The sequence below is a fragment of the Chiroxiphia lanceolata genome, chromosome 4, assembly GCF_009829145.1.
Source record: "Chiroxiphia lanceolata isolate bChiLan1 chromosome 4, bChiLan1.pri, whole genome shotgun sequence".
Classification (NCBI taxonomy): Eukaryota; Metazoa; Chordata; class Aves; order Passeriformes; family Pipridae; genus Chiroxiphia; species Chiroxiphia lanceolata.
The window spans coordinates 43,526,682-43,552,606 of NC_045640.1; the positions used below are offsets into that span (position 1 = coordinate 43,526,682).

At 35.1% G+C, this 25,925-nt stretch overlaps 1 protein-coding gene across 4 annotated transcripts in view; it reads right to left on the minus strand.

Annotated features, from left to right (window-relative positions):
* GRIA2 (glutamate ionotropic receptor AMPA type subunit 2) overlaps window positions 1-25,925 on the minus strand; it is a 94,510-nt gene that overhangs the window by 7,772 nt on the left and 60,813 nt on the right. For all 4 annotated transcript variants that reach the window (XR_004356897.1, XM_032686890.1, XM_032686891.1 and 1 more), the window contains exons 7-12: window positions 16,642-16,809; window positions 16,257-16,361; window positions 15,440-15,550; window positions 14,111-14,317; window positions 13,255-13,625; window positions 9,127-9,325 (exon numbers count right to left, since the gene is read on the minus strand). Coding sequence is in view for 3 of the 4 variants with exons in the window: in XM_032686890.1 (XP_032542781.1) it covers window positions 9,127-9,325; window positions 13,255-13,625; window positions 14,111-14,317; window positions 15,440-15,550; window positions 16,257-16,361; window positions 16,642-16,809 (1,161 nt within the window). In the remaining variant the exon portion in view is untranslated. The remainder of the gene's footprint in view (window positions 1-9,126; window positions 9,326-13,254; window positions 13,626-14,110; window positions 14,318-15,439; window positions 15,551-16,256; window positions 16,362-16,641; window positions 16,810-25,925) is intronic.

Genomic DNA, 25,925 nt, shown 5'->3' on the forward strand with positions numbered 1-25,925 from the left:
ATAAGCTGGGCAGCTGAACAGGAAAGGCATAAGGAGCAGTCTTCCCAAATGGTCAAGTGTTAAGAAGATACTTCCCACTAGATGGCTCACAGGGTCCTTGCTGTATGCATAAAGGTACAAATACCTGACCCAGCAAACATGAAAATAAAAATCTGTAAGTGTTCTGTAAGAACGTCACCAGAAAAATAACACTCAGAATGTGCCATGACCACACAGTCCTCTGCAGCCATGAACACTGAAAAACATCATGCTGGAATTCATACAGCTACGTTTTGATCCTTACTTAGTCCTTGACCTTGTCTAGTTCCCTAAAAAATAAGAGCAGTGAACCACTACCTACAGGTGACTTCTATGGTTTTTTTTTATATTGCTACATAATATATGTTGTAATACATTTGGTTTTCAGAACTGTGCCTTTTTTTTTCCTTCATTATTTTCATAACTTTTTATTTGAAAGGTAGAGCTAAAGATGTGGAAAATGGCAGTGTTAAGAGACCATCAAGCATTCACTGTGTACACACACACTCACTCACTCATAAAGCCCACTTTATTGGACTGCTAAAAAAAGTACACGTACATATCCTAATTCAAATGCATTGTAGAACACACAATAACTAAAAGCACACTGCATTGTTATTTACATTTGGTCAGTGCTAGAGCTGACCATATTTTTTATACCTATGCTGTGCTTGTTTTGCCTGGGGTAGAGTTAGTTTTCTTCACAGTAGTTAGTATGGGGCCTTCATCTCCTTAAAGTGCATTTAGAAAAGCATGCAGTCATTATCAACAGGGGACTAAACCACGAGGAAACAGAATCCTTGTGAATGTGGGATGCTCCGTGTGCAAGTTGGGCTTTCATAGCTCTTATATACTCTTTCTTTTAATGGCATCAAACCCCTGAAAGGACAGTAGTGCTCCATAAAAAACACCACAACTTTTAATCATGCACCACAAATACAGAACCATTGTTGATTGCCATATTATTTGACTATAAGAAGGAAAGAATATGGAAATTACCTGCATTGCTCTTAATTACTGTAGCTGATTGCTATTGCAAGGTGACACTCCAGTGTATGAAATGCTAAAAGCTAATTATAACTTTGGTATTACAATCAACACCAACATGACAGTACAAGACCCTAATATTCACAATGAACACCTTTTATCATATTATTTAAGACTTACTATGACAATACAATGATATAAAAATACCCTAGGAACTGGGTAATAATAATAATAATAGTTATTGTTACATGTACAGATTCCATTTATATGCAAAATATTGCCTTCATTAAGAAACTAATTAGAAAATTAATTTATGCAAAGTTTTATCAACTTAATTAGCTGTGTTTTGTGGGTCACCAGATAACTTTTTTTTTTGACATTCAAAGACCTATTATTCTTCAAACTGGGGTGCTGTATTTAGTATGTCATTGACAGAAATAGCTTTTCAGACTACTAACATTCTACTAGATGATGATCTTGTACTGTGGGAGCAGATCCCTAATTCTCAAATATGATTTGTGAAACCACCTTGTTGACCTTCCGTACTGAACAAAAGTACAGGAATTGGTATTGTCACCAGTAATTAAAAAAAAGCAACAACAAATAAAACTTGCCAATTTACATAGTAAATCAAATACTAATAGATCCAAAAAACACAGAACAGAACTAGTTTTTTCAGTCTCTTTAATTACCTAAAGATTAACAGGACACAGTTAAAAAGATTTAAAGATTTAACACACTTACCCTTGTTTATACTAGGTGAATATTTAAGGTGAATGAAAGTTCAACTAAGTTGAAGTTCTAAATTTTGTAATAATTTTATTGAGTAATGGTAAAAATTAGTTGCATCTTAATATGCAGTTTTATAGCTTTCTAGTTTCCATTACTTCAGCTACCAAAAATATCTTTACTATATTTGGTCTAATTAAAAAAAAATCTAGAACATTCTACTTCAAGAACTAATTCCTCAAAAGTATACTTAAAATAATAAGTGATCCAGGTTTGTCTTACAAAGGCATGTTAAAGTTCCCAAACCATTTAACTGCCATTAAAATACCTGCTGAAATGACTCCTCCTCTGAGACACTAATCTCAACTTCCTTAGAATCAAAATTCCTCCCCATCATTCAGCATATTCATAAAATCAAAACAGACTGTTTCAAAGTCATTGCTTTAAAAACTCAGATACATGTCACAAAAACTAATTTCTACAATTCTGAAGTGATGATCACAAGGAAAAGCCGTCTGTCTACTCCTAGAACTAACTTTACTGCAATAAACCTACCAATACAGGGACAACTGTACTACAGTCATATTGTGGCATCTACTACTACAGCTTTGCAACATCACTGTAACACGAATGTAGATTTGTGAGCAGGATCTCAATTTGACCAGATGAAACCTGACAACATAAAGGAAACAGTACATTGTATAATGTGAACTGAAAAAACCAGCAAACAGCAGCAAGTTTTCAAACCTCACAAGTGAGAAAAAGAATGGCAGAAAGGCACCTGCTGTGTAGTGGGAAGAAATGCAGAGAACAAAGACAATCTACGCAAAGGACATAATCTAAATATATACTTTAGCCTTGTTTTTGACGAGATTAAAATAAAGAAAGACTGGAACACTTGATGCTGGAGCATGCTGCGCAGAGAAGTTCTGGATGCCCCATCCCTGGAGGTGTTCAAGTTCAGGCTGGATGAGGCTCTGAGTAACCTGGTCTAGTGAAAGGTGTCCCTGTCCATGGCAGGGGGTTTTGAACTAGATGATCTTTAAGGACCCTTGCAACCCAAATCGTTCTATGATTTATGACTAAGTAATAGGAATGAGAGTACAGAAAAGGAAACGATCAAGCTGGATGAAAAAGAAAAAAAACTTATTGCACCCATACTAGGGGAGGGAGAATAAACTAAATTCCAAAACACAAGAACACCTTCTCAAGAATTCACAAATCTGTAGAGAACTGCAGATGTTGTTTCTGGAATCTAGAACCATAAACTTACTGCCTGAACTGAGGAATGAAAAAGCACTGAAAGCAGCTACTGCTCTTTTGGTATGAAGAACTGCATGAAGAACATGCACAGCTTCTGATGACACTTTAAATTGAAAACATTTCAAGACAGAAATGACTGGGATTAGTAGCAAAGGAAATTGGGATAGCAAAACACATCAAGTCAGATAATAGGATATTATTTATTTGTTATATATGAGAAGTGGAAAATTCTGATCACTAGACTGATAGAAAGGAAGTTAAACTTTCCAATTTAAAAGCATGGTCCAGTAATTTGGGACCAATAAGAAAATCAGCAATACAATTGAAGATCATCAGTTGATAAAATCAAAAGAAACACAGATCTGTCACTATGATCAAATAGGTTACCAGAAAACACTGTGACAGAATTGGGAGAAAGTTATTTCCAGAAAAGACAGAGAAATATTAATGCCTTTGTACAAAGCAAACTGATATCTCAGATGGCATACAAAGTACACCTCTGCTCATTCAGGATTAATGTATCAGGAAAATAAGCACCGAGAAGAAAAAAATCCACATAATTATTAATGTACTGTAAAATTGAGGATAAACTAGTTATAAGTACACATAGGCTGGAAAAATAAAAGAATGTTCCTAACCATAACAAGTGAGGTATTATGGAATTATGTGCTCCCAGGAGCAGTGCAAAAAGAACTTATTTATACATAGAGTGTGGCAATTTATATGACAGATTATGCAACACTGGAGAATCTTCAAACTATAGTGTTGCAAATTCATTTTTGTCCATCACAAAATTACCTTCTACACAGCATACTTCATTTTGAACATCTAAGAAAGCCTGATGAAAATTTGAAAGAAACAATCGGGAATATAATGTGTTTTTTATTGGCACAATTTTCCCCCCAAAACAAGAATATAAAATTCTATTAAAAAGGAATACGTTTAATTTTTAATAAGTATTATGCAAATACTAACTTGAAATTGAGGTTTCTGAGTAATATTTGTAACAAGATTTCTGAAGTCCCACAGAGTTTTGGTCACTAGGCTTACTGACATTAGAATTTTGGGTAATGTGGAAGCAGAAAAAAAACAAACCCTAAAAAATAACAAAAAGATACTTTGAAGAAAAAAGGAAATACTGAATACTGAATTATTTTAAAATAACTTTCAGAATGGCCTAAATCAATTCTTTTGTGTGTTGTCAAGACACAAGGACCTCAAAAAACAAGACACAAGTGAAAATTCTTCACTTGAACCCTCTACATCACAGAAAAGTGTATCTTCAGTAATATGCTACTGGATGCAAAAGGCAAACTCAGATCTGACTATTCTCATTATTTCAGCTATGTACCTTTTTCTCCTGTCAAACTAAAGAGTCAAACCTGCACTCTCCAATCACATTTGCTTCACAGATTCATGAAATGCCAATCCTATACCCTCTGCCTCCTAAGGTGCCAAGCAGAGTCTGTGGTAAATTCTACAGAAGATGTCATAACTGAGTCTTTCGTCTCCTTCACCTCTCAGAGGTTTCTGTTGACCTAGTCAAAATTTAACTCTGGAAACATATGTCCTATAATTCTGCTACATCTCAAACTTCAAAAACTGAGGGTGAGGTATGATTCATAGTTTTTTATCTCAATTTAATTTAAAAAAAAAATAAAAAAATCAGTGTTTCTTCTCTTCTCCCTGGTTTTAAAGATTTGCTGTGGCATTTTTTTTTAAGAAATTTCAATATCTCGATGAACATGAAGACGGATCCAGATTCATAGGCTGATGTATGCTTTCTCTCTTTTTCCATAACCTCCTGTAATGTAATTGCTAACTTAAATACTTTTACAAGTTAAAAAATATTTCAAAATACTCATAAAACTAGAGGCACTGGGCTGTGTTTAAGACTCCTAGAAAAGACACTACTATTTTCCTTCAGGCCAAATTTTCTTTCCCTCCCAAGAGATAACACTTTTGCAGCAGAAATTACTCAAGGGGTCTTGTCAGCTCTTCTTATGTTTATTGCTGGTTTTCCACTATGTGAGAGGATTTCTTTACACGACCAAGGATTATCATCCTTCCAGCATGTTTCCAATGCCCAACTTTTCATTCTGCAACTCTTGTCTCTTAAGAAAGAATAAGTAACTCTTGCATAGTCTCCTCAGTGAAACTATACTATCTTGTTATGGAGAAGTTCTACTTGGTTTTATTTTGGCAGAGGATCTATTTTTAAAGGCCACCAAAACAGCTAGAACAAAACAGATTGGTCTGTTCATGTCACACTTGGTTCAAGAATAGGTAAATATGAAGAGGTTTTAAATAAAAGCTAATGCAGAGAGAAAGTAAATTAGTCTAATTAGTGCTGTGCACATCTTTTTCTTTTTTTTTTTTTTTGAGATGCCTTATTACCTTACACACAGGACTAGTTACAATTTATCTTCTATGGGAAAAAAGGTAGCAAGACTGATGTCATTTGTCTATCTGATTTGTACATACCTTTAATGAACAGAGCTAGGCATACAACAAAAATATGATTCAATTGTAAAAATAATTAACTTTTGTTCTGGTTGTATCATTTTGATAGTAATTTTCAATATGCCTTCAAGAAGGTGGAATGCATGGAAACCTTCCAGTGAATGCTTGCATACTTACTTTGATTCTTCCCGTGTCATAGCCCTTGAAAATACGTGAGGCAACTTCAGGAGTCAACACATGTAGGTAATGCTTTAAAATTAACTTCTGCGGTGGCAGGTGAACAGTAGACTGCCTTCTTGGGTGGCTTTTTTCCCCACTTCAAAGTTAACTATGTGTCCTAGCATGTATCAACTGCATTTACCACAACCGCTGAGAAATCTCTGAAGGTAAAAATAGTGCGTGAGCGTGGATAGTGTCACTAGTACGTACCGGAGAGATGGAATTGCACTGTCCCACTATTGACTGCTCTATCAAGTAGTGTGTGTGACCTGACACTCAGAGAGATGAGGCACCTACACAAGGTCAACTGAAACGACTCCTGACTCTTCCAAGCTGTGCTTGCAGACTTATCCACATTCTCATGACTACGATCCACTACTGATTTGAGAAAAATGATGCACTTTGGGAAAACCATGGCCATGCATAATTTCTTTGATCTTCTGCCCATAACCCAAGAGAAAATGCAACAGCAATGCAACATATATTTTTGTCTGGGCTTTCAGTTGCACTAAGATCTCTACAAGCACTATCTCTAAAGCAGAGACACTAGCAAATATTAGAAGTGGTAAATATCTCAACTCAGTGTAACAGAACTCTTTAGATTTGGATTGTACTTGCAGTTCTGCTAGTACTTACTTTGAGATCTCCTGAGGAAAACTACTCCACATTTTGGTATTTACAGAGACCTGATAGATCTGCCATTGAAGAAAACAATTCTGTATCTATAGATTTATATTTATAAAATTATCTATAACGTTATTATTAACAACTAATCCTGCTGATATTTACTACTCAGCAATGCTGTGTCACTACATTTCAATTTTTTTTTTCCTTTTTTAAAATACTCTTAAACCCATTACTTTTGCACTGACATTTCCTACATAGGATGTACCAAGCTTCTGCTTCTCAAAGCAGCACTAGAAACACCAGAGTACAATGCCTTTTCATCCCTTTTTTTCAGTTATGTTTCTTGATGCAGTGCCAACTGATGCTGTGCTCACTGCTGGCAAGAATAGCTCCTACTGGTCCATACTACCTTTAAAGCTAGGGAGTTCATACCTAAATTAGGGTAAAGAGCAAAGACAATACATCTTTTGTCATGAAAGCCAAGGATGTTATCTCCAAGTCACATGATATCGACTAGCTTGTATGCCTACTGTCTGTAGGGTGTGTGATGAGCAGTCATAGAAGCTGGACAAAGACTTGAACCCACCTCTTTCACTTAACATTGCATACATATATATCAAGCTATTCAGGACAGGATTTTTCAGCTGACTTTCACCATCTACCTTATTGATGAGAATTCCTTTTTGAAAAATACTGTGAAACATTTCTTTTTCAATTGTGTAAAGTATTATCAGAAAACATCTTTTAGTAGCAAAGAAAATTCAGTTTACTGTTCTCATTCCCAGTACACAGCTATCCTTAATTTTATGCTGTTCCAGGAATTAGGGTTCTACTAGTGAAGATTCAGTATACGTTCCATCAACAGAAGACAGACTTGCAAATAATGCTACTTCTTGAACTGAAAACAGACTAACTGAAAACCCCCAAATGTTTAATTCCTGACAGTGACAGAGCAAAAGTCAGCCCATTTTAGCATGCTGCTAGAAAAATACTCAAGTTGTTTCCAGCTGTTCCAAGAATTTGAGTCCTAATTTCAGGTCATATAAAAGTCACACATCTACTTCAATCCAGACAGAATACAGATATACTCTGGGTGAAATTTTAGTCTCAGTGCTAGAGATTCCTTTCACATTATCTGCAGCAGAAAGATTATCATTCTTGAAACTTGAGTTTCAGGCCTCCTAAAAAAAAATCTGACAGTTGTTATTTCCTGAAAAATAATTGGGCAAGTTTAAGTGATTTTTAGCAAATAGAAGATAGAGCCATCAGGCCAAGAAGTTGTATTGCACATAGTGCACCAACGTTTTTGTGATAGAAATTGCTGAGAAGAAATTTCCACAGATCATTAGAGCCTTGTTTGTGCAAAGCCAAAGGTAACTTAACAAAATATGAAGAATACGCCCTCTCAAAGCTTCCACCTAATTTTTACAAAAATAAGTTCTTAATGCTCAAGTAATCACCAGGAACATTAGTTGTGTAAAAGTGGAAATATGTATATATATGCTAGGAGCATAACTACATACTAAAGCATGCACATACAAACATTTTTTGCTTTAAAAAGAAAAGCTGAAAAACCTCTAAAGAGAAACTATTCAAAAGAAGTGACCTACTTTGAGTTCACATTCAATCCCCAGTACAGCCATGATCTAAAAGGTTTATGTTCGCAAAACCAGAAACAAGTCTATATGCTTCTAAATGCTTCTAAACACTCTCAGCACAAATCTGATCTCATTTTTACTACCTTACACATCTGATGTTAGTTTTGGTTTAGCTAATAGGAATGCAATCAGTAGCACGTATTATTACCGAACCTATCATCAGAATCAGAAAATAATGCTTTTCTACAGTTGAGACAAGTATGTATGAGACCAGTTAAGTATGCATTATAGGATCCAGTGAAACCCAAAATCTAGCAGTTACTGCTCTAATGATACAGTATATAAAAAAACATTTGTGAGAACCTGTTTCATTTAATTTTCATGTCAGTCTATGTTTGAAATGTAAATGAATTATTTATAAGTATTTTAAAATACATTTTGTTTAAACCTAGCATCCTGCACTAAAAAACCATGAAAACACAACTTATTTTTCTATTTTGGCATGCCAGATGTACTTCCATTGCAGAGACACATAGGCTACACATACAAGGTAAAGCTGTTATATTTTTTTTCTCAGCAGCCTTAGTCTCTCACTCATTTGCTGGATGGATTTCACCATGCTAGCTGGTGTCTCAAGGGCCGTCTGAGAGACTCACACATTGGAAGTTTAATGTATTTTTAAAACTGCAATACACAGAGGTAGAAGGTGAGGACTGACAGCCTTCCAAGGCATTGCTGTAATGCAAATACAAATAAGAACTGTTTTCAAAAGTAGGCACGTATTTACTACAGCAGCCAGCAGGATTATATTCCATTCCCCCACTTCAAGCTTGAAAAATCATGTGGAATACTTATTAAAACATGACTGTGCATCTTCCCATGTTCACATTCACTGTGTGAGTACCTAAAATATAGCAGAGCTATTAAAGAGATGAATGACATCAACTCCCTTCTTCAAACATACCTTGTTTTTCACTTTATAGTGGAATGTTTTTTTAGGTAATTTTGCTTTGCATATTTATATCAAGACCCTTAAATTTGTATATAGATAATAAAATGTAACAATAATGAATAAACAAAAACACCTAGACTTGTGAGTTGAGCTGTGTATATCACATTTTCATATCAACCTTTTAATAAAGCCCAGGGAAAACACTTTTACATGAGCAAAGACCTATTTAAAACAATCTAAAAAAAAAATCTAAAAAGCAGAAATTCTTACCCTAAAGAACTCTTTAGTGGAGCCAGAATCTAATGTCCCATAAGCAATTTCTGTTTGCTTGGAAAGATCCTCTGCACTTTCAATGGGAGACACCATCCTCTCAACCGTCAGGAAGGCAGCTAAGTTAGCCGTGTAGGATGAGATTATGATGAGGGTAAAGAACCACCACACACCTCCAACAATGCGCCCCGACAGGGATCTAATAACAAGTATGAAATGGATTTGTAAAGTGAAATGAAAGTCCTAAAAAGGAACACGTTTTACAGTTTTACACAAATGACGCATTATACTATAGGGAAGCATTTCAGGCTATCTCACAGTGCAGCTCTGCATAGTCATTAGATAGGAAATCAAGGCATTCTCCACTATATCTCCTGGACTTTGCTGAAATCAGGACTCCAGAGTTTACATTTGGGAGAACTTAGTGATCCAGTTCTTCAAAGTTTTCATCACTCTTGAAGGAAACTGCTCCCACCGCAGTGTGCTATATTTAACCTATAAGCTTATTGTCCCCTCTGAAGTGATTTTGTGTGACATTATGATGAGGATCAAACAAAACCAGCGAAAGAGTGCTTTCAGAAAAATCAGTATGCACTTTAAAATCAAGTGCCTTTAGCCTGATTATTTTCCTAAGACATTCAGACACAGACTGATTTCTGCTGTGGAAAATCTGTGCAGTAGCATTATTTGTAATAAAAGCTGGCCCAGGAAATATCTATAGCCTAAAAAGTGCACACAACTTTTGAAAGATACAAGCATTTAACAAATGGAGGACTGGACATGAAACAATCAGTGATAATACAGGAAAATGGTGAAGAAAGTATATTTTTAAAAATCTGATGTTTATAACTGCAGCAGGTGGGCTCTTATGGATCTGTGTTTTGCATCTCCTGCTCAAGAAGAAAGAAGAAAAGAGAACTCAAGAAAACATACACAACAGCATAAAGTACACAACACAATAATTTCCAATACTAAAAAATATAAGAGAAATATTGATACTGCATTATTGTCAAACTTGACCTTTTTTTAAAGGACCCTTTAAACTTTGAAATTAATTGCTACTTTGTTTCTAAACAAGACATTATAGGAAGTAGTACATAATCTTTGGAGATGTGCTTAATTATTTGGCAGAAATGTGCATGTAGTTGAAAGTCTAGTACTAAGGATTTGCAGGAGTTTAGGTACGTCTTGATGCAACTCCTCTATCTATTAAGTAAACAAATTAGAAATCACTCATCCAGCCTACTGTACTATAAATGAGACTACAAACTAATTCTGACAGAATATATAGACAGATATAACTACATATATATACATTTAAACATGATAGTTATGTAAAGCAGATTTATTAAACTGGGAACAAAAATAAATAGAATCAATTCTGGACAAATTATTTCTACTAACTGCTATTGTATAAAATGTCTGTGGTAATTCTGACACTAAAAGATTTATTCCATGTCCCAACAGACTCACTAATTCACTCTACTACATGAAAATCTAGTCATATAAGGTACAGAATGTGTTATTCAAAGGACCATAAAAAAAAAGTATTTCAAGGTCCTTCTAAATTGAGGCATATTCTGCAAACTAGTCTTTCTGTCACCTTTAAAAAAATATTACATTTTGACAGGGAGGTAATTTCAGTATAAAATAATTCTACAAGTAAAATATTCAGATATGTATACTGAATATATTGTATTACATATTTGTAATACAGTATGTCCATGTGTATTTAATAACCACCAACTTTATGGCACTTTATATTATGTTATATTGATGACACCCTCTGTAATTGACAATAATCTTCAGAAGCCCATGATCTGTGAGCAAAGTTGCAACCTACTTTGTGAAAAAAGAATAAGCTCAATACCAACCCATTATGCTCCCATATGACATTTTAAAAGTAAAATTATTTGGGGTGTCATTTGTATTCAAAATTTCCCCAGACGGTCTGTCTCAGTTAAATAAATTATTTCCTTTTGTATGTACATTTCAAAAAGTTTCTAAAGATTGATATTTATATGCTAGCATGAACCCACACTTTAGAAGCACCTAATTTACCAGACCTTTAAGTACTGGTAAATTAACAACTTCTGTGCACAATTACATAAATTTTTGCACCACATTTTATACTTAGAAAGGTATTATCTGGCAGAACTGAGAGTACATTCACATCTCAAAAAAAGACGAGGAAAACTTTGCTATAAGTTATGGTTATCATTATCATATATTATTCTACTCTATTGTTTCTGTGCTACCCATGAGGAAACATGGGGACTGCTACTAATGACTTTTTCCAGATGGTCTGGTCTTACTCACTATCACCGTCTGTTTCAGTCAGGGAGCCCTAGTTACCTTGTCTACTCTAAAATTCTTACAGTGGTTGTCATTTTTATTAGAGAAATGATAACAGTGGTGCAAAATTTAACTTCACAAAGGTATTTTGCTGATGCCTGAAGGTACTCCTTTTCATATTTACAATGATTCATCTGCAGAGAGTTGAAATCCCATAGTGATAGTTTTGGTGCATAACCAGAAGTAACAAGTGGTTTTGGCCCTTTTTTACTTTTAGAATAAACAGATGCTATACAAACTAACCACTGTCCTCAAAATTATGCTTGCAATGAAATAAAGCACTGTTAGTTTCACTAAAACTAAATCTTGAATATGCAAAATTATTTGAGTTTCATGCACCTTTTATTATTATCATTATTCTTCTATTACCTTTCAAAAGCTATCAAACTGCAAAACAACTATTGTGCTTTCATAGCCAGTAAAATAATAATAATAACAATAATGAAAATCATTATACTTCTATAACCTTCCAATAAAGCTTTCAATAAAAATAATTTTGTAGCTTAAAGGGGCCTTTGCAGACAACTAAACCTGTGAAGCATGTAATGGATACAAAAACACCATAGGGCTGAAATTAACACAACTTCTCATGACCTGTAAAAACTTGCTCTCTTCACTAACTTTTTTCTTGTATACCATTCTTACCATGTTATATGCCAAATCCATTGTATCTTTCATCATAGAGCCTGGCATCTCCCACTGTGATATGACAGCCTTTACACAGAACTGCTTAAGTTCTCGTACAATAAATGCTCTGCTATTTCTGCAGTAGAAAAACTTGAAAACCTGCTGTTGCCTTTTGGGATGCATTACATATATAAGAAATGCTCCCTTTGTGCGATTTGTTTTGCACACCAACCACTAGACTTACTAGAAATTGACCTGTTCCCTCTCTTAACTCTAGGATGTTTACAAGAAAGTTAAACTGCTTAGCATAACTAGCCAAATCTTCTGATTTGACTTCCTTAAACCCTCCAGTTGCCCTATTTCATTTGTTACTATAGTTCCTTCAAGCAGCAAGTAGTTATTTACCTACCTACTTACCACTTTGCTGAATCAGGGCTAGAACCACTTGTGCACAAGCAAAATAGAATATTTAATGAACTGCAAAGGAATTAACTTAAGTGCTTTACAGCTGTCCCTAATAAAGCAGGCGAAAATCCATTAGGAATTAAGCTCTTATAAACTGGACCTTCAGATTCATTTTAGCAATTTCCTTTGTGACTTTTCTAAAACTAGGCCATGGAAAAACAGCAGTCTTTTGCAACTATTCACATGAAATTAGAACCATCACATGACTTTTATTTCAGTTCAAGGCTCTCCTGGGGAATAACAGTGGGTTAATAACCGTGTTATGTTGTGCAGTGAGTTTTAGAGGGAAAGTGCTGCCTGTGTAGTTTGCAACTAGTGTTACCCCTTTTTCCCATTACAGTTGTTGTGAACCATATGCACTGTCAACTGTAAAATGGGAATATGCAGCAAAAACACGGTACCCCTCCAAGAAGGCATGAAATGATGTGAACCTTATGCATTTTACAGTCTCGGCATGGTGTATATAACTTCACTTGGTAAATGTATGATCGGCATTAAGACAATATCGATCAAATACATCATGAACCTGCTTTTGTTTCAAAGACTTCTATGATTTTAGGGAGGGAAGAAACACAGCAATAAATTCCTCTCCAAGAGTGAAAATATATGCACCACGAACCTCCTCTGGTTGAGATGGCTGAGACCAAAAATGCACAAAGTTGAAATGAGTGAGTAACCAACCTTGGCGAAATATCGCATCCTTGCTGCATAAAGGCACCCAGGGAAAACCAGAGACTATTAAATATCCCAAATTCATTAGTTGATTCATTAGTTTGCGTTTCTCTTCCATCTTCAAATTCCTCAGTGTGCCACTCGTATGGGCTAAATCTGCTGACCAGGAATAAAACTACACTGACCCCAATGTAGGCAAAAACAATGCACATCCAAATTTCATATGCTAATGGATCAAGAAATGAAAACACTCCTGGCTTGGACTTCTGAGGCTTCTTGATCATTATTGATATCCCCAGGCTCATAAAGGGCTTTGAGAAGTCAATCACCTCTTCTCTCACCAATGTTATAGTTAATGGAGCAATTGCAATATCGGCTTTCTGTAAAGGAAGAAAAAAAGGAAATAATAGCTAACGTAATGGAAAGAATGGTTTCGTTTCTGTTACATTTCACAAATGGAAAATAGGACAGCAGAGATTCCAGCAACATTTGTTTCACCAAGAACATCCTATGGAGAATTTCAGAAGCTTTTAGTTGAACTTGCACAAAATACATATAACCATAGTATTGGCATATTCCAAGCTTTTGTTTTCACATATGCCCTTTTAAAAGTATATGACATTTAAACATTTAGCAAAGTACTTTGCTTTTCACCTGGTTAGAAGGATGAAATATGCATTCACTTCATTTGCATTGAAAATGTAATTCCACATTTTACTTTCAGAATTTTTCATGCCATTACAAATTGCTAATTCTCTATCAAATGAATTAGATAATTTTCCTATACTCTACAGAGAAAACAAAACCAAATCCCACCCCTTCCATCAGTCATCTTTAATAGCTTTATTATGGAAGACTTTCTTACCCCATAAACAAGTTCTCCAACCATCCCATTCCAGATTTTCGTGTCTGCATCCCTCGCCCCATACTTGCCATCCCCAACAATTGTGAGCTTATATTTGAATCCACAGTGTTTAGCAATTTCTGTTGCTAAGTCCACACAGTAGCCCTCATATCGATCATTTCCTTCAAGCATTTCATGATTTTTCTTCATCATGACATATGGAGACTCCTGCACAGAAAGAACTTGCCTTAGCTACTTGGTAGAGAGAGATGCATCAGTTGTACACTTCTTAGATTAATATGTTCCCTTTTATATGTGAAAAAAGAGAGAAGGCACCATCTGAATCATTCATGCTATGTATATGTTAGCTGTTAATTATTAATGTGACACGTCTTTAACACATTTAAAAGCTGCATTCTCCACAGTCATACACAAATAACAATACTTACAGGCATAGTGATTCCCAGAAGTATGTTAATAATGACCATGAATGTTAACAGGAGTCATGCATTCAGAGAAGAAAGAGTAAATTCCAAAATCAGTTTCTTTCTCTCATAAAGTTTGGATGGAAGAAGGCAAAGGTATTTAGTTGCTTTTGTTGTTGTCTTAATAGAAGAAAATTATTTTCTATTTCACAACCACATCTCTCCCTGAGAAAATACTTCAGGCTCTCCAGGCTATATTTTTATTGAAGTACTTCACAAGCAATAGGCAATATATCTATAACTATGCACTAAAGTTCTATCATCAGCAAAATTGGTGATGAGTCATAAGTCATATTAATGTATCTCCTCTTTGCTCAGCTGCTACAGAACTATTCTTGCATCCAGAGAAACTCCTATGCTAACCTCTAACTTGTCCAAACTGATAAACATACTGTGTAACTTACAGAAAAATGCTGTTCTATGACAATACATAATTTAATTTTCTAAACAGCCAGAATACAACTTTTAACATTTTATTTTACACTTTACCCATCTATAGCAGCTACAATCCTAAAGCATACAAACCAGTCTCTTTGCTGTTTATCAAAATCTATTCTCTACAATTAACACTATGGTTCTGCCTCTCAGAAAGTTCCTCTCCTTTGAAAGCAGATATATAATTTCCATTTTCAGGTTTAAAAATTGTAACGTTCTAGGATTTACAAACAATGACTGTCTTCTACAGATCAAAACTGGATACTGAAACACATACATTTCCTTAATTTCCAGATTTTATTATGTATCACAATGAGTAACAGTTCACAACTTCAAATAATAAAAAGACAATATATTTAAACTAACATAATAATGAGAAACAAATCATTGTAGGACAGACTGTCTTCTGACAAAATATGAAGTTAATTACCAAAATAGTGGTGACAATAATAGTCTTATTCTCTAGTCCCGAAGATTCATTTCCAAGAGGGCCGTCAAGAGGATTCACAACCATTTTGTCCACTTCACTCCAATATCCAATCTAAAGAGAGTTTATAGGATGCACAGACACCAGTGAATATGAACTTTTATAGAAAAGGTAAAGCATGTTATTACTATGCCTTCAATTTGTACTTACAGAGAACTATTTCAGCTATGGATTTACCAGTGTAAGTATTTCTATTTATATAGTGAAAGACTACAACAAAGAGTAAAAAGATTCAAGTAATGACATTTGTTCATACTACTTTGTATGTAAAATAGGTTTACCATATTACAGGTTTTAATATCAACATCACATACTGCAGAATTGAAAGGGTTATGAAATACTCCAGATTAGGAAGACACGAGAAACTGGCTTTTCCTGAAAGATTTGAAATTAGAGTAGAAAGATAAACACATTTATAAAAACATCACTGGAAAGCTCTATCTGGGTTTTGTCATTCAGAAGCATATTTCCCCAAATGCTGGCTCTAATTTAGCAATTCAAATCAGAAAACAAAAACTTTAATCCATGAAACTGAAAGCAAAATATTCTCATGTAGTACTTACCAGAAATAATAACTCATACTTGTTAGAAAGAAATAATACAGATTTTTACTTCGTTCTGCAAAACCATTGTAGAACACACCTATGAACAAATATTATCATAACTCATGTTTTAATTAATCTAATGTTTCATTACCTACCTTAACCCACTGCTTAGCATGGTAAAACCTTTTAAAACACTGTAAGACAATTGAAATTACCTTCCGAGGACCAGTACTTTTGAGTTCCATGACGTTAATTGTAAAATTGATTCTCTTTCCATTCTGATCAAACTTTATATTCCCTGTTAGACCTTCCACCTGAACCTATAATAGACAAAGATGAAAGCGGTAGAAGAATTAAGTTTTTTTTCGTTTTAGAAAATGCATTTTGTATTTTCACAAATGATTATTGATATTTCAAAAACATTCAGTTTAGATTCTTTTTCGTATGCAATGTATTTTCTTAGACAAGTTCACAAGGACTTCACTTCCACATTATTCTCAGCAAGATCCAGGCAGATTAGGAGACTGGAGGATTCTTTTCAAGCATCTATAGGAAATTTCACACATACACTCATCCCAGCATTCATTCCAGGGAAGCTACCTGTTTCAATGCCCTTTCTATTTCTACACCATGACCCCAGGGTACAGCTGGATTTGCAAGACAATCTCCAGCATTTCCTCTTCTGGAGATCTCAATCCTCTGTTTACGCAAATTACGGAAAGCTTCTGTCATCACTTGAACAGCATCATAGGTCAGAGCAGAGGTATACTGAAAAGAAGTGAAAATATTTAATTAAAAAATAGACTCAGTTTCACTACACCTTCCAATCCCCTTGTTAACCCACTGAACACAGAAACACATTAAAAATAGAAAGGATAGTAAGATATACCTGAAATCAGTTTTTCTTTTGTTACCCTCTGAGGGGCATCTATGAAAATTAATGAAGTGTTCTCCATTCAGAATGGTTAGGGGCAGTGCCAATAAACCTAAACTAAAGATTTACAGCTGTTTTCAGTGTGAATTAAATTTCTTTCTCACTATGTAGCAGATATGGCTGGAAGTCCATGGAGGTGAAAGGGGAAAAAAGAAATTACTTCCACTATTTAACTTGAGCTAGCTGCTAAAAATAAGAAACTGTTCCTCTGATTACACTCTTCATGGAGATGCATTTATTTACAGATTTCTAGACTTCACCTCCTCCCACATATATACACATAAAACCCAACAGCATATATTTGTATATACATATGCTCAAATTTCTTCCCTTAAATATAAAAACCCAGGGGGACCTATTTTCAAGTATGCAATACCTTGTCAACACCATGCAAAAATAGTTTTTGGGCTGAGATACCTGGAAGAACTGATGGTCCTCAGAGAGCAATATAGGCAAGGAAGAGCCCCGTGTTCCTAATCTGACATAATCTAAGGAGCTTTACAACTTCAGAGACATCAGAGAAGAATCCTGTGATCACACGCATCAGAAACTGGGGCTAAACAGTCATGAGAAGTTGTCATCATGAGTGGAAAATTTTACATCTCAACTAACTAACTGAACTTAAACCACATGTGCACGTACACTGAGGATTTTGTTGGATGGGCTTTATGAGCCAAGAACACTGCAATTATGCCAAATATAAGGGCCATTTTTGGAAATACGGGCCAGAATATAACTACTTACAGGTTTATGAATGAATGGAATGATCCCTGTGAAGGCTATTAGGTGCTGAAAATATATAAACTGTAAAGCAGAGAGAAATGATATATTGGCTCTTTGCTTCAATGGCTCAGATTTTAATGAGAAGTTTAATTAGTTAGCTCAAGTCATGCAGAAGGCTATTGTAATTGTAACCAAGGCAAGCTCCTGAATTGAGGTAGTTTTTGTATGCAACTGTTAGACCCTGGAAAGGAAGAAAAGGAAGGCAGAACTCTTTTTTTTTCAGATCTATAAGCTGACTGAGTGATCAGTGTGAACCTTCTCAGTAAAGTTTTCTCAGTGACTCGTACAGAAATCTTTAAAGGGATCAGAATAGCAGAAGAATGAAGTGAAAGATTGGCTGGAGTCAACACTACTTTCTCCTACTGGAGTAGCAGTGATTAAATGTGTATGTGGATTTGGAGATGAGGTTTACAGAACCTTCTACAAAGACAGAAAGGACTCTGACTAGCAATAATTCCTTAAACATAGCTTTTTGCAGTACAGAAACAGATTGTTCCACACGAGGTTCTGAGAAATTTTGGACACAGCACTGTCATGAACACTGAAACATACCTTGAGTAGTAGAGAAAATATGAGCTTAAAATTGAGAAGTTATAATGCTATCTAATTCAGTTATTCTATGTTTCATTTGATCATTGAGATATATTTAATGCATTATCTCAAGAATATTATTCCTGTAGTATACAATCACCGGTCTGAATATTCACAACTCAGTCATACATTAGGTTTGTGTAGAGCTTTGTCTATCAATCTGTATCTGTATGTGCATACATGTCATCACATATATAAAATCTACATGTCATAATTGAGGTTAAGACATCTTTAATCTAAAGATCCCAAAATATTTTACAAGCACTGTTGGAGATGCCATGAAAGCAAACAGTCCATGAATCATTTCTTACTACGTTATTCTGCATATACTTTCAGCTCCTAATAACCTTCATGGGGCTCATTAAAACTATCTACAGCTTCATAAATAGATGTAAAGTTGACAAACTAAACCTAAGTGAACTCATTACCACAAACAAGAAATGACATACCAATAACCTGCTCATGCAGAGCAGAGAGGTGTCTGTGTGTGTGTGCCTGCATAATAAATAAAATGGTCAGAAGTTAAAGGATGTATCAGCCCTGTCTTGATTCACTTTGGTTTACTGGAGATTCACCCACATTCTAGTCTGCACTATTAAAATAAATGGGAGCACTATTTGGAACATTATTCTGTGGAAGTGGGATGGGTCTTGCATCTTACTATTGTTATGGCAGTGTAAATCTCCCAACTTCATTTCAGTTCCTTTCAACTTCATATGATAATATGAGCAACTTTAATACAAAATGGAATAGGTACTAGAGTAGAGATTCTACAGAATCATCTGCAATAATTAAAGCATGGCTAAAAATATGCAAAAAGAAAATCCTGCATGTCACAATTTTAGAACTATGATAACAATAAGCTGATAATATAAACTATAATATAATGCACTGAAGTGGCTAAAGATTTTACGGCTCTTGCTATAAAACACACATTGTATGACTGTCATATGAAAAGAATTTTCTCTCTCTAAGTAGATGCCCTAATTGCCAAGCAGAGAAAACACAAGGTCCAAGTGATTTTCAACTTAAATTTCTAACTAACTTCAACTTAAATGTTCTACAGACCTTAGCAAAATTTGTAAGTTGTAATTGCAAAGATGAATTTGAAAAGTAAAGACAAAACAAAGTCATCCCAGACTAAGCAGAAGATACTACTTATGAGCTGTCCAAGAAAAACTGGCAAGATGGTGCCTTTTGTAACTTCAGCTGTTTTCCACTAAATTCAGAAGATACTAGGAATCTTTAACTAAGAGGCCCAGTATTCTATTTTGTACAGTCAGCAACTGAATCATTTGAGGATGAAATTGGAGAATACAACCCCAGAAGAAAAAGATTTCATTTACGTATCTTTCAAAGTTGTAAGATATTTGAGCCTGTTTTTTAAATCTGTGTTTAACTCAATTCCTGCCCATGTGCTGAAGACAAAGCTGAGAGATATGATTAGACATCTAAAATATAACACTAAAAGAATAAACTTAAGCAGTGGAAAAGAAATAAATATCTCAAGACATCAATGCAAAAAAGAGAAAAAAAGAGGAAAGTATTCTGAATCACAAGAAGTCAAATTGTTTTTCTCTTGATTTGGATATCTGCAATGTCTAAATCTATCCTTAACTGACTATAGTTTGGGTTTGTTTGTGGAGTTTTTTATGGTCAGAGAAGAGTAATAAGCATACTAAGGTGTGATTCATTTGACCAGTTAGAAACCTTTTTGAAGAAGAAATTAGTTGTGCTTTAGATTCCAATAACTTGATCTCCAGTGATTCTGAGACTACCAGAGAAATCCAGGGTGATCAGCTTAGATACAGATACCTACATCGTAGACAAACTAATAAATTAAAACCACTCAAGGGGACTATGAACTAGCCATTCATCCCTAATCTAACAAAACAGTGAGAAAGACAAACAAAATAATACAAAAACGTTGGCAGGGACTCTAGCAGCAGTGTCAAAGAATGCAGTGCTATTGTTCAAGACACTAGGGACCCCTCAGCTAGAATAGCAGATCCAGCTGTAGCAGTGCTCAAGAAGGCAGAAATCAGTCTGAAAAGAGGCACAGATGGAGGTTCCTCACCATATATGGGGAACTGCTACTGGAACAGCAGGGGAAGGGACACTATCACTAACAGAGGCTAAGAGAAAAGAGGTCTAAAAATTTGATACAAATGTTTTTCCTTGGAGAGAGGTAAGTTTCTGACAGAGGTAATAAAGGAAAGGTTCTTTGTTGCAAGTGCAAGAGGGTAGAATCAGTAGGTATAAATACACTTTCAGGATTTTTTTCTTATAATTAAACAATTTAAATATACTTAAATACCAGTAAATATATATAATAAACTATAATAAAATCTCTCATCTGAATTTTGTGCATTTTTCCCACAATAAAGCACTTCTCTACTTGAACGCTCGTATCTTCAACAAAAGCAGAAAGATTGATATAAACATTTCTACATTTTTATAAATTATATATAAAAAACAGGTATATACATATGTAAACCCACAAGCAAAAAGAAATGAGACACAAAGTTACTTGTCAAGAACTAGTAAAGGAACTGGGCAACTATCTCTTATTACTTCCAATGTAGTCAAACTAATGCTTAAGGGTCTTTCTTTAATTACTGCATCTGGGGGCTATTTTGAAACAGTATTACACACACTTTGGAAATTATTTGAAAGTGGTTTGACAGATGAGTTAGTGGAAAATTCAGTGAAAGAGAGTGGAAAATTCACCAACTGATAGGAAATGGCTAACTCCTTCAGGATCTCACGACACCCTGAATACTGTCATGACAGGGCATGGAAATGCAAAGAACTACTTTCAACAGAAATAAGAGACACTGTCGAATCTTGTACACATAAAAGTCATTGTAATTTGACTGTGCCCATAATCATGCTTTGTTTTCATCTGTTTTGTACAGATAATAGCATGAATGAGGGTCTGTACACAGTAGCATGTTGAGCTGGTTGCCATTCAAACTGCAAATGGGCTTTAGGTACAGAAGCAGCTTCAATAACTATGGGCATGTTTCAAATACTGGGGCTGTGAGGTAGAGGTCAGGAAGCCCAGAAAAGACAATGTCTGCCTCCTCCTCTTTGATCTTTATGTTAGGATGGAGCTCTAGTGAAAACAGTCAGTCATAGCAACAGACTTGCTTTCAGCTGAAAATAATTGCATATATACCCAAGATATTTGGGAATATTAATTGTAATTTTTTTTATAACAACAGTCCTGACTAGAGGAAGAAGAGAAATTAATAAAATGTAAAATTACCTGATCTTTAAAAAAACGAATTTAAACTAATATCAGTAAGAAGGGGACAGAGACCAAGCCCTATTTATCTTAATGAATATACTATCTATATTAGATTTTGTTTCCCAAAATGTAGTTCCATTTTGATAACAGCCTTTATTTAACGTATTTCCAGAACTCTATGTGTACAGAAAAGCTAGACAAATAATAGGCATTTTTGCTTTGAAATGCCACAATGACATGAGATGCAAAGAACACCTTAAGCAACCTGTCACCTTAGAAAAACTTAAGTATTCAGCTTCAAAACCGCAATTCAGAAAATCTGCTGATTTTGTGACATGTTTATTTAAATTATCTCCTTGTTTGGTTTAGAAAGGCTGCTTTCTGGGCACACCCAGAACAGCTAGCCCAGTAGCTAGGCATTTGCCAAAGCCTAAATCCCTAGAAGTCTAACTCCTATTTGAAAGACATACAGCACATCCAGCAGAGATGAACAAGACTAGGGCACTCGAATTATCCTAGTGCTTCCACTGTAGGATATTTCCAGGGAAAGTGACCTTCTTTCACTCTTTTAAAAACTGAATATAGCAAAGATCACAAGATTTATAAATTCTAAGGTGCTTGGCCTTTCTACCTATTTCACCTACTACTTTAATAGGAAGGACATTCCTGAACTGTAATTCCTCCCCCAAGATTATTTCCAATTCAGAATAATCTTCTCACTAGAGCCATTGGAGGTGCTAATTCAGCAGAAAAAAAAAAAAAAAGAGAGCAGTGCAGGTACCTGCTACTTTTTTTTTTTTTTTTAATTTTACACTGAGAACAGAGGTTTTAAAGTACTTTGATCTTCCAGTAGATTAAATCCAATGACCAAAGAAAAAAGCTAATGCTAGGATAAAACAGGTATTTTTCAAATTATCAGACAAATGTCAGAGATGAAACAAATTATGGATCTGGGCAGAAGTTTTAATAGCAAAGTGAATGTTCCATCTTCCAGGAGTAAACGGCACAATGCCAGATCTTATTAATGGCATTGGCATTTGAATCTACTGCATTTCCAGACCTTTTTTCATTTAAATGAACAGAAAATCGGAAAACACAGAAGTTGTGTGGGAATTTATCCCTTCCATTATCCAGAAGGTCAAATAAGTCTAATATTGTGTCCCCTTTACTTTCTGAAAACACATTACAGAGAAAGAGCTCTGCCATGTCAATCTTAGAAATCTTTTGATATCTCTCTCAACTAAGCAATCTGCACCCACAGAAAGATGGGCAGATGCTTTCAGAAGTGTCCTGCCCTTTACTCTCGGTCCACTATGTTGGTTTTTCTTAGCTTTTGTTGAGTGAGTGGTGAGTGGATCTAATGCATATAACTGGTGAGATAATTCAATATTGTTCACTCAGAAAGCAGGGTTAGTAACAATGCTACGCTACAAACCACAGCTGGACAAGGCTTATACTTTGCTGTTGCTCCAGTTATCGTGTATAAGTGAATGTAAGTGAATGTAAAGTGAATGAAATACTGAAGCAGACTCCGAGTTCTGCAAGATGTACTCTAGCCAGTGCCATGAAAAACAATGTCGCATCTTTTATGCTAGTATTAAATAAAAACCCAAACTTCACAAAGCAAACCCTCCATAAAAACCCCAAAGCATTCACAGCTGTAGCCTTTTTTCCCTTAATCTATCATGCTATCTCCAGTACAAAAATGTCTTTCCTTCTAACACTTCCTAATGAGAAAGAATAACTAGCAAGTGTTAAAAGAAGATCTTGAATGGAGTAAAGTAGCTTTCAATGCACATCTTTACACTGTATCTTTTTTCTCTACCTTACAGCTTTCCTTCTCCCTCTGAAAAAACCTGAATAATTAAAAATAAATAAACCAGGAAGACATCTAATCTCTCCTTACAGTAGAGAGAAACAACTCTAGACTGTTCATAATTTACATGTTTGAACAAATGTAAATTGTTTACTCACTACAGTTGTGTAACAACTTCTTTGAACCTCATACCATGAAGGTTCTTAAAAATCTTTAGTCATTACTCAATGGTTGAAAAGTTTCCTATCTAAACTCACCTATTTTTATTAAGTTCCTTAAAATGTCTATCTTCTCCTATCCTTTGCCATTTTTCTGGAAGCTTTTTATACCCTCCTAACTCTCAAAATCTAAAGTTTATTCCTGGTGAACCTTTCAGCACCAAAAAAACCCACACGGAGCTTGACAAAAAATTTAAACCGTTTAGTTGGATTTGAATTCAAAAAGTTTTGCAGAATAAAAAAAACAATTATTTGGATTTGAACCCACAGCATTTTACTCACAAAAGATGCTATAGTATTCTAATCATGCCACTACATATGGAAAATAGGGACATTATTAAAATAAATAAGATTTAGAATTATTTGTGTAATCTTACTTCTAACTGTAAATAGAATATACTTGCAAAACAGCAATGCCTCTAATGATAAAATCACCTTTAACTTATCACAAAGATTATATAGCATTTTAATTGTCACCATATGAATAAATAAAAGGTTTTACTTTTAGGCTAAGCTAGAGCAATGTCACTCTTCATAGTGGTAAAAATCAGCAGGATCCGGCAGCATAAACTGAAGCCTATGGTTATGGTAGTAAAAACAGACCAAGTAGGGAAATCTCACAGGATGAGAACAAAATGTAAAAATATAAAGGCAAAAGACATTTCTGAAAAAAACATGCTGCAAGAAATGAATTTGAAAAAGCTAGTGGGAATGCTTGAAGTGTTAAAACGTGGGGGGTTATTTTGGGGTTTTTTTGGGGTGAAGAGAAGAAAAAAACAATCAATGATTCTCATCATACATATTGCATTGTTCTAAGAATTTTCAAAATCCACCATTTAAAACTATTATTAATAATTCAAGTCTTAAATTTAAAAGAATAGAAAAATAACTGCAAAAAACCCCTGAACCACAACAATTCCCCCTTTTCATTATCAGTTCTCATCTACCCCAACCAGTACAGCATTTGTCTGTTGTCTCAAGACGAACAGCTTTCTCCTGTTTGCTCCAATCTAATTTCCAAGTAAAATCCTAATAGAATTGAATACACCATTCTTACTAGGTTGTTGCATCTCCCAAACACAGTTAACACTTCATGTTTACTTATCTGCCTCCCCATACTAGGTAATATAGGCAGCTACCTACATTGACTGGTCCTAAATACCAGGCCTGCCCCAGAAATAAGCCTGCATATCTCCTCTCCCTGTTAACATAAGTGATCCCCAGTGCTTCTCCTCCTTGCTTTTTCCCCTGACCCAAGAAACATTCAGTCATAGACGCCTCTCCAGCTCTGAGCTGCCACCACCCTTCTGTGCCTTTCACTTATGTACCAACAGCCTCTTTTCACTTTGCTGACCCCTTTTTCTGAATGACATCATTCCTCCTCCTACTACTATTTTCATCTTTGTGTATCACTCCCTCTTCTCCTCTTATCCCCAGTTCTCCATCAAGCTCTACTGTCCCAAATGACACTGGTCTTTCTGAGGCCGAAGGTACATCTGATCTTGATAAACCCTTGGAGCATGAAGGAGTAGTAGCTTTTCCCGTTTATATCAACCATACTGAGGTGAATTGCTGGTTGAAAAAAGTGATAGAGTGCTCCTGGGAAAACAGGCAGGAGGAATCCACTGCAGTTTGTTGACTGAAGATCCTTAAAAATTTATAATTACTAAGAGGATTCAAATTCAAAGAAACATAGCTTCATAGAGACACTTGGCTCTATAGTTTTCTAAAGTCTGGCAAACACTTTTACTTTAGCACAATTCAGCCACTTGCACATGCAGGATCGAAGGATCTGGGTCAATTGGCCCTTTGTATGTCTGAGACAAACCTACATATACTGCCTGAAACCAACCACTACTTTCAGTGACTAAACATTCCATTCTTTAATTGAGTTTTCCTTACACAAAACCCCAAACCAAACCAAAGCAACTATGCTGCAATGAGTGATAACATGGAAAAGGCCCTTAGGCTATTAAAAAGGAGCATGAAGTATAACACTGAAATTTCTTATGCCTACAATTTTTTATGTATTTTTTCAAGTAGAGAAGACTGGGATTCAAAAGCCCAGTGAAACCAGGTAGCTAGAACATTAACTGCTATATTTTGTTATGTCCAGGAAACCAAAATGCAAGGATTGGAAGTAGTAGGCAGAACAATCTCACAAATCTACAGTTTTTTTTAAAAAAATTTACTCCAGATCAGTTTCTGGTTAAATCTTATAATAAATACTGAAATTAACTATTTTTCTTTAAATTCTTATTTATAAACCATTATGATCTACTTGAATTA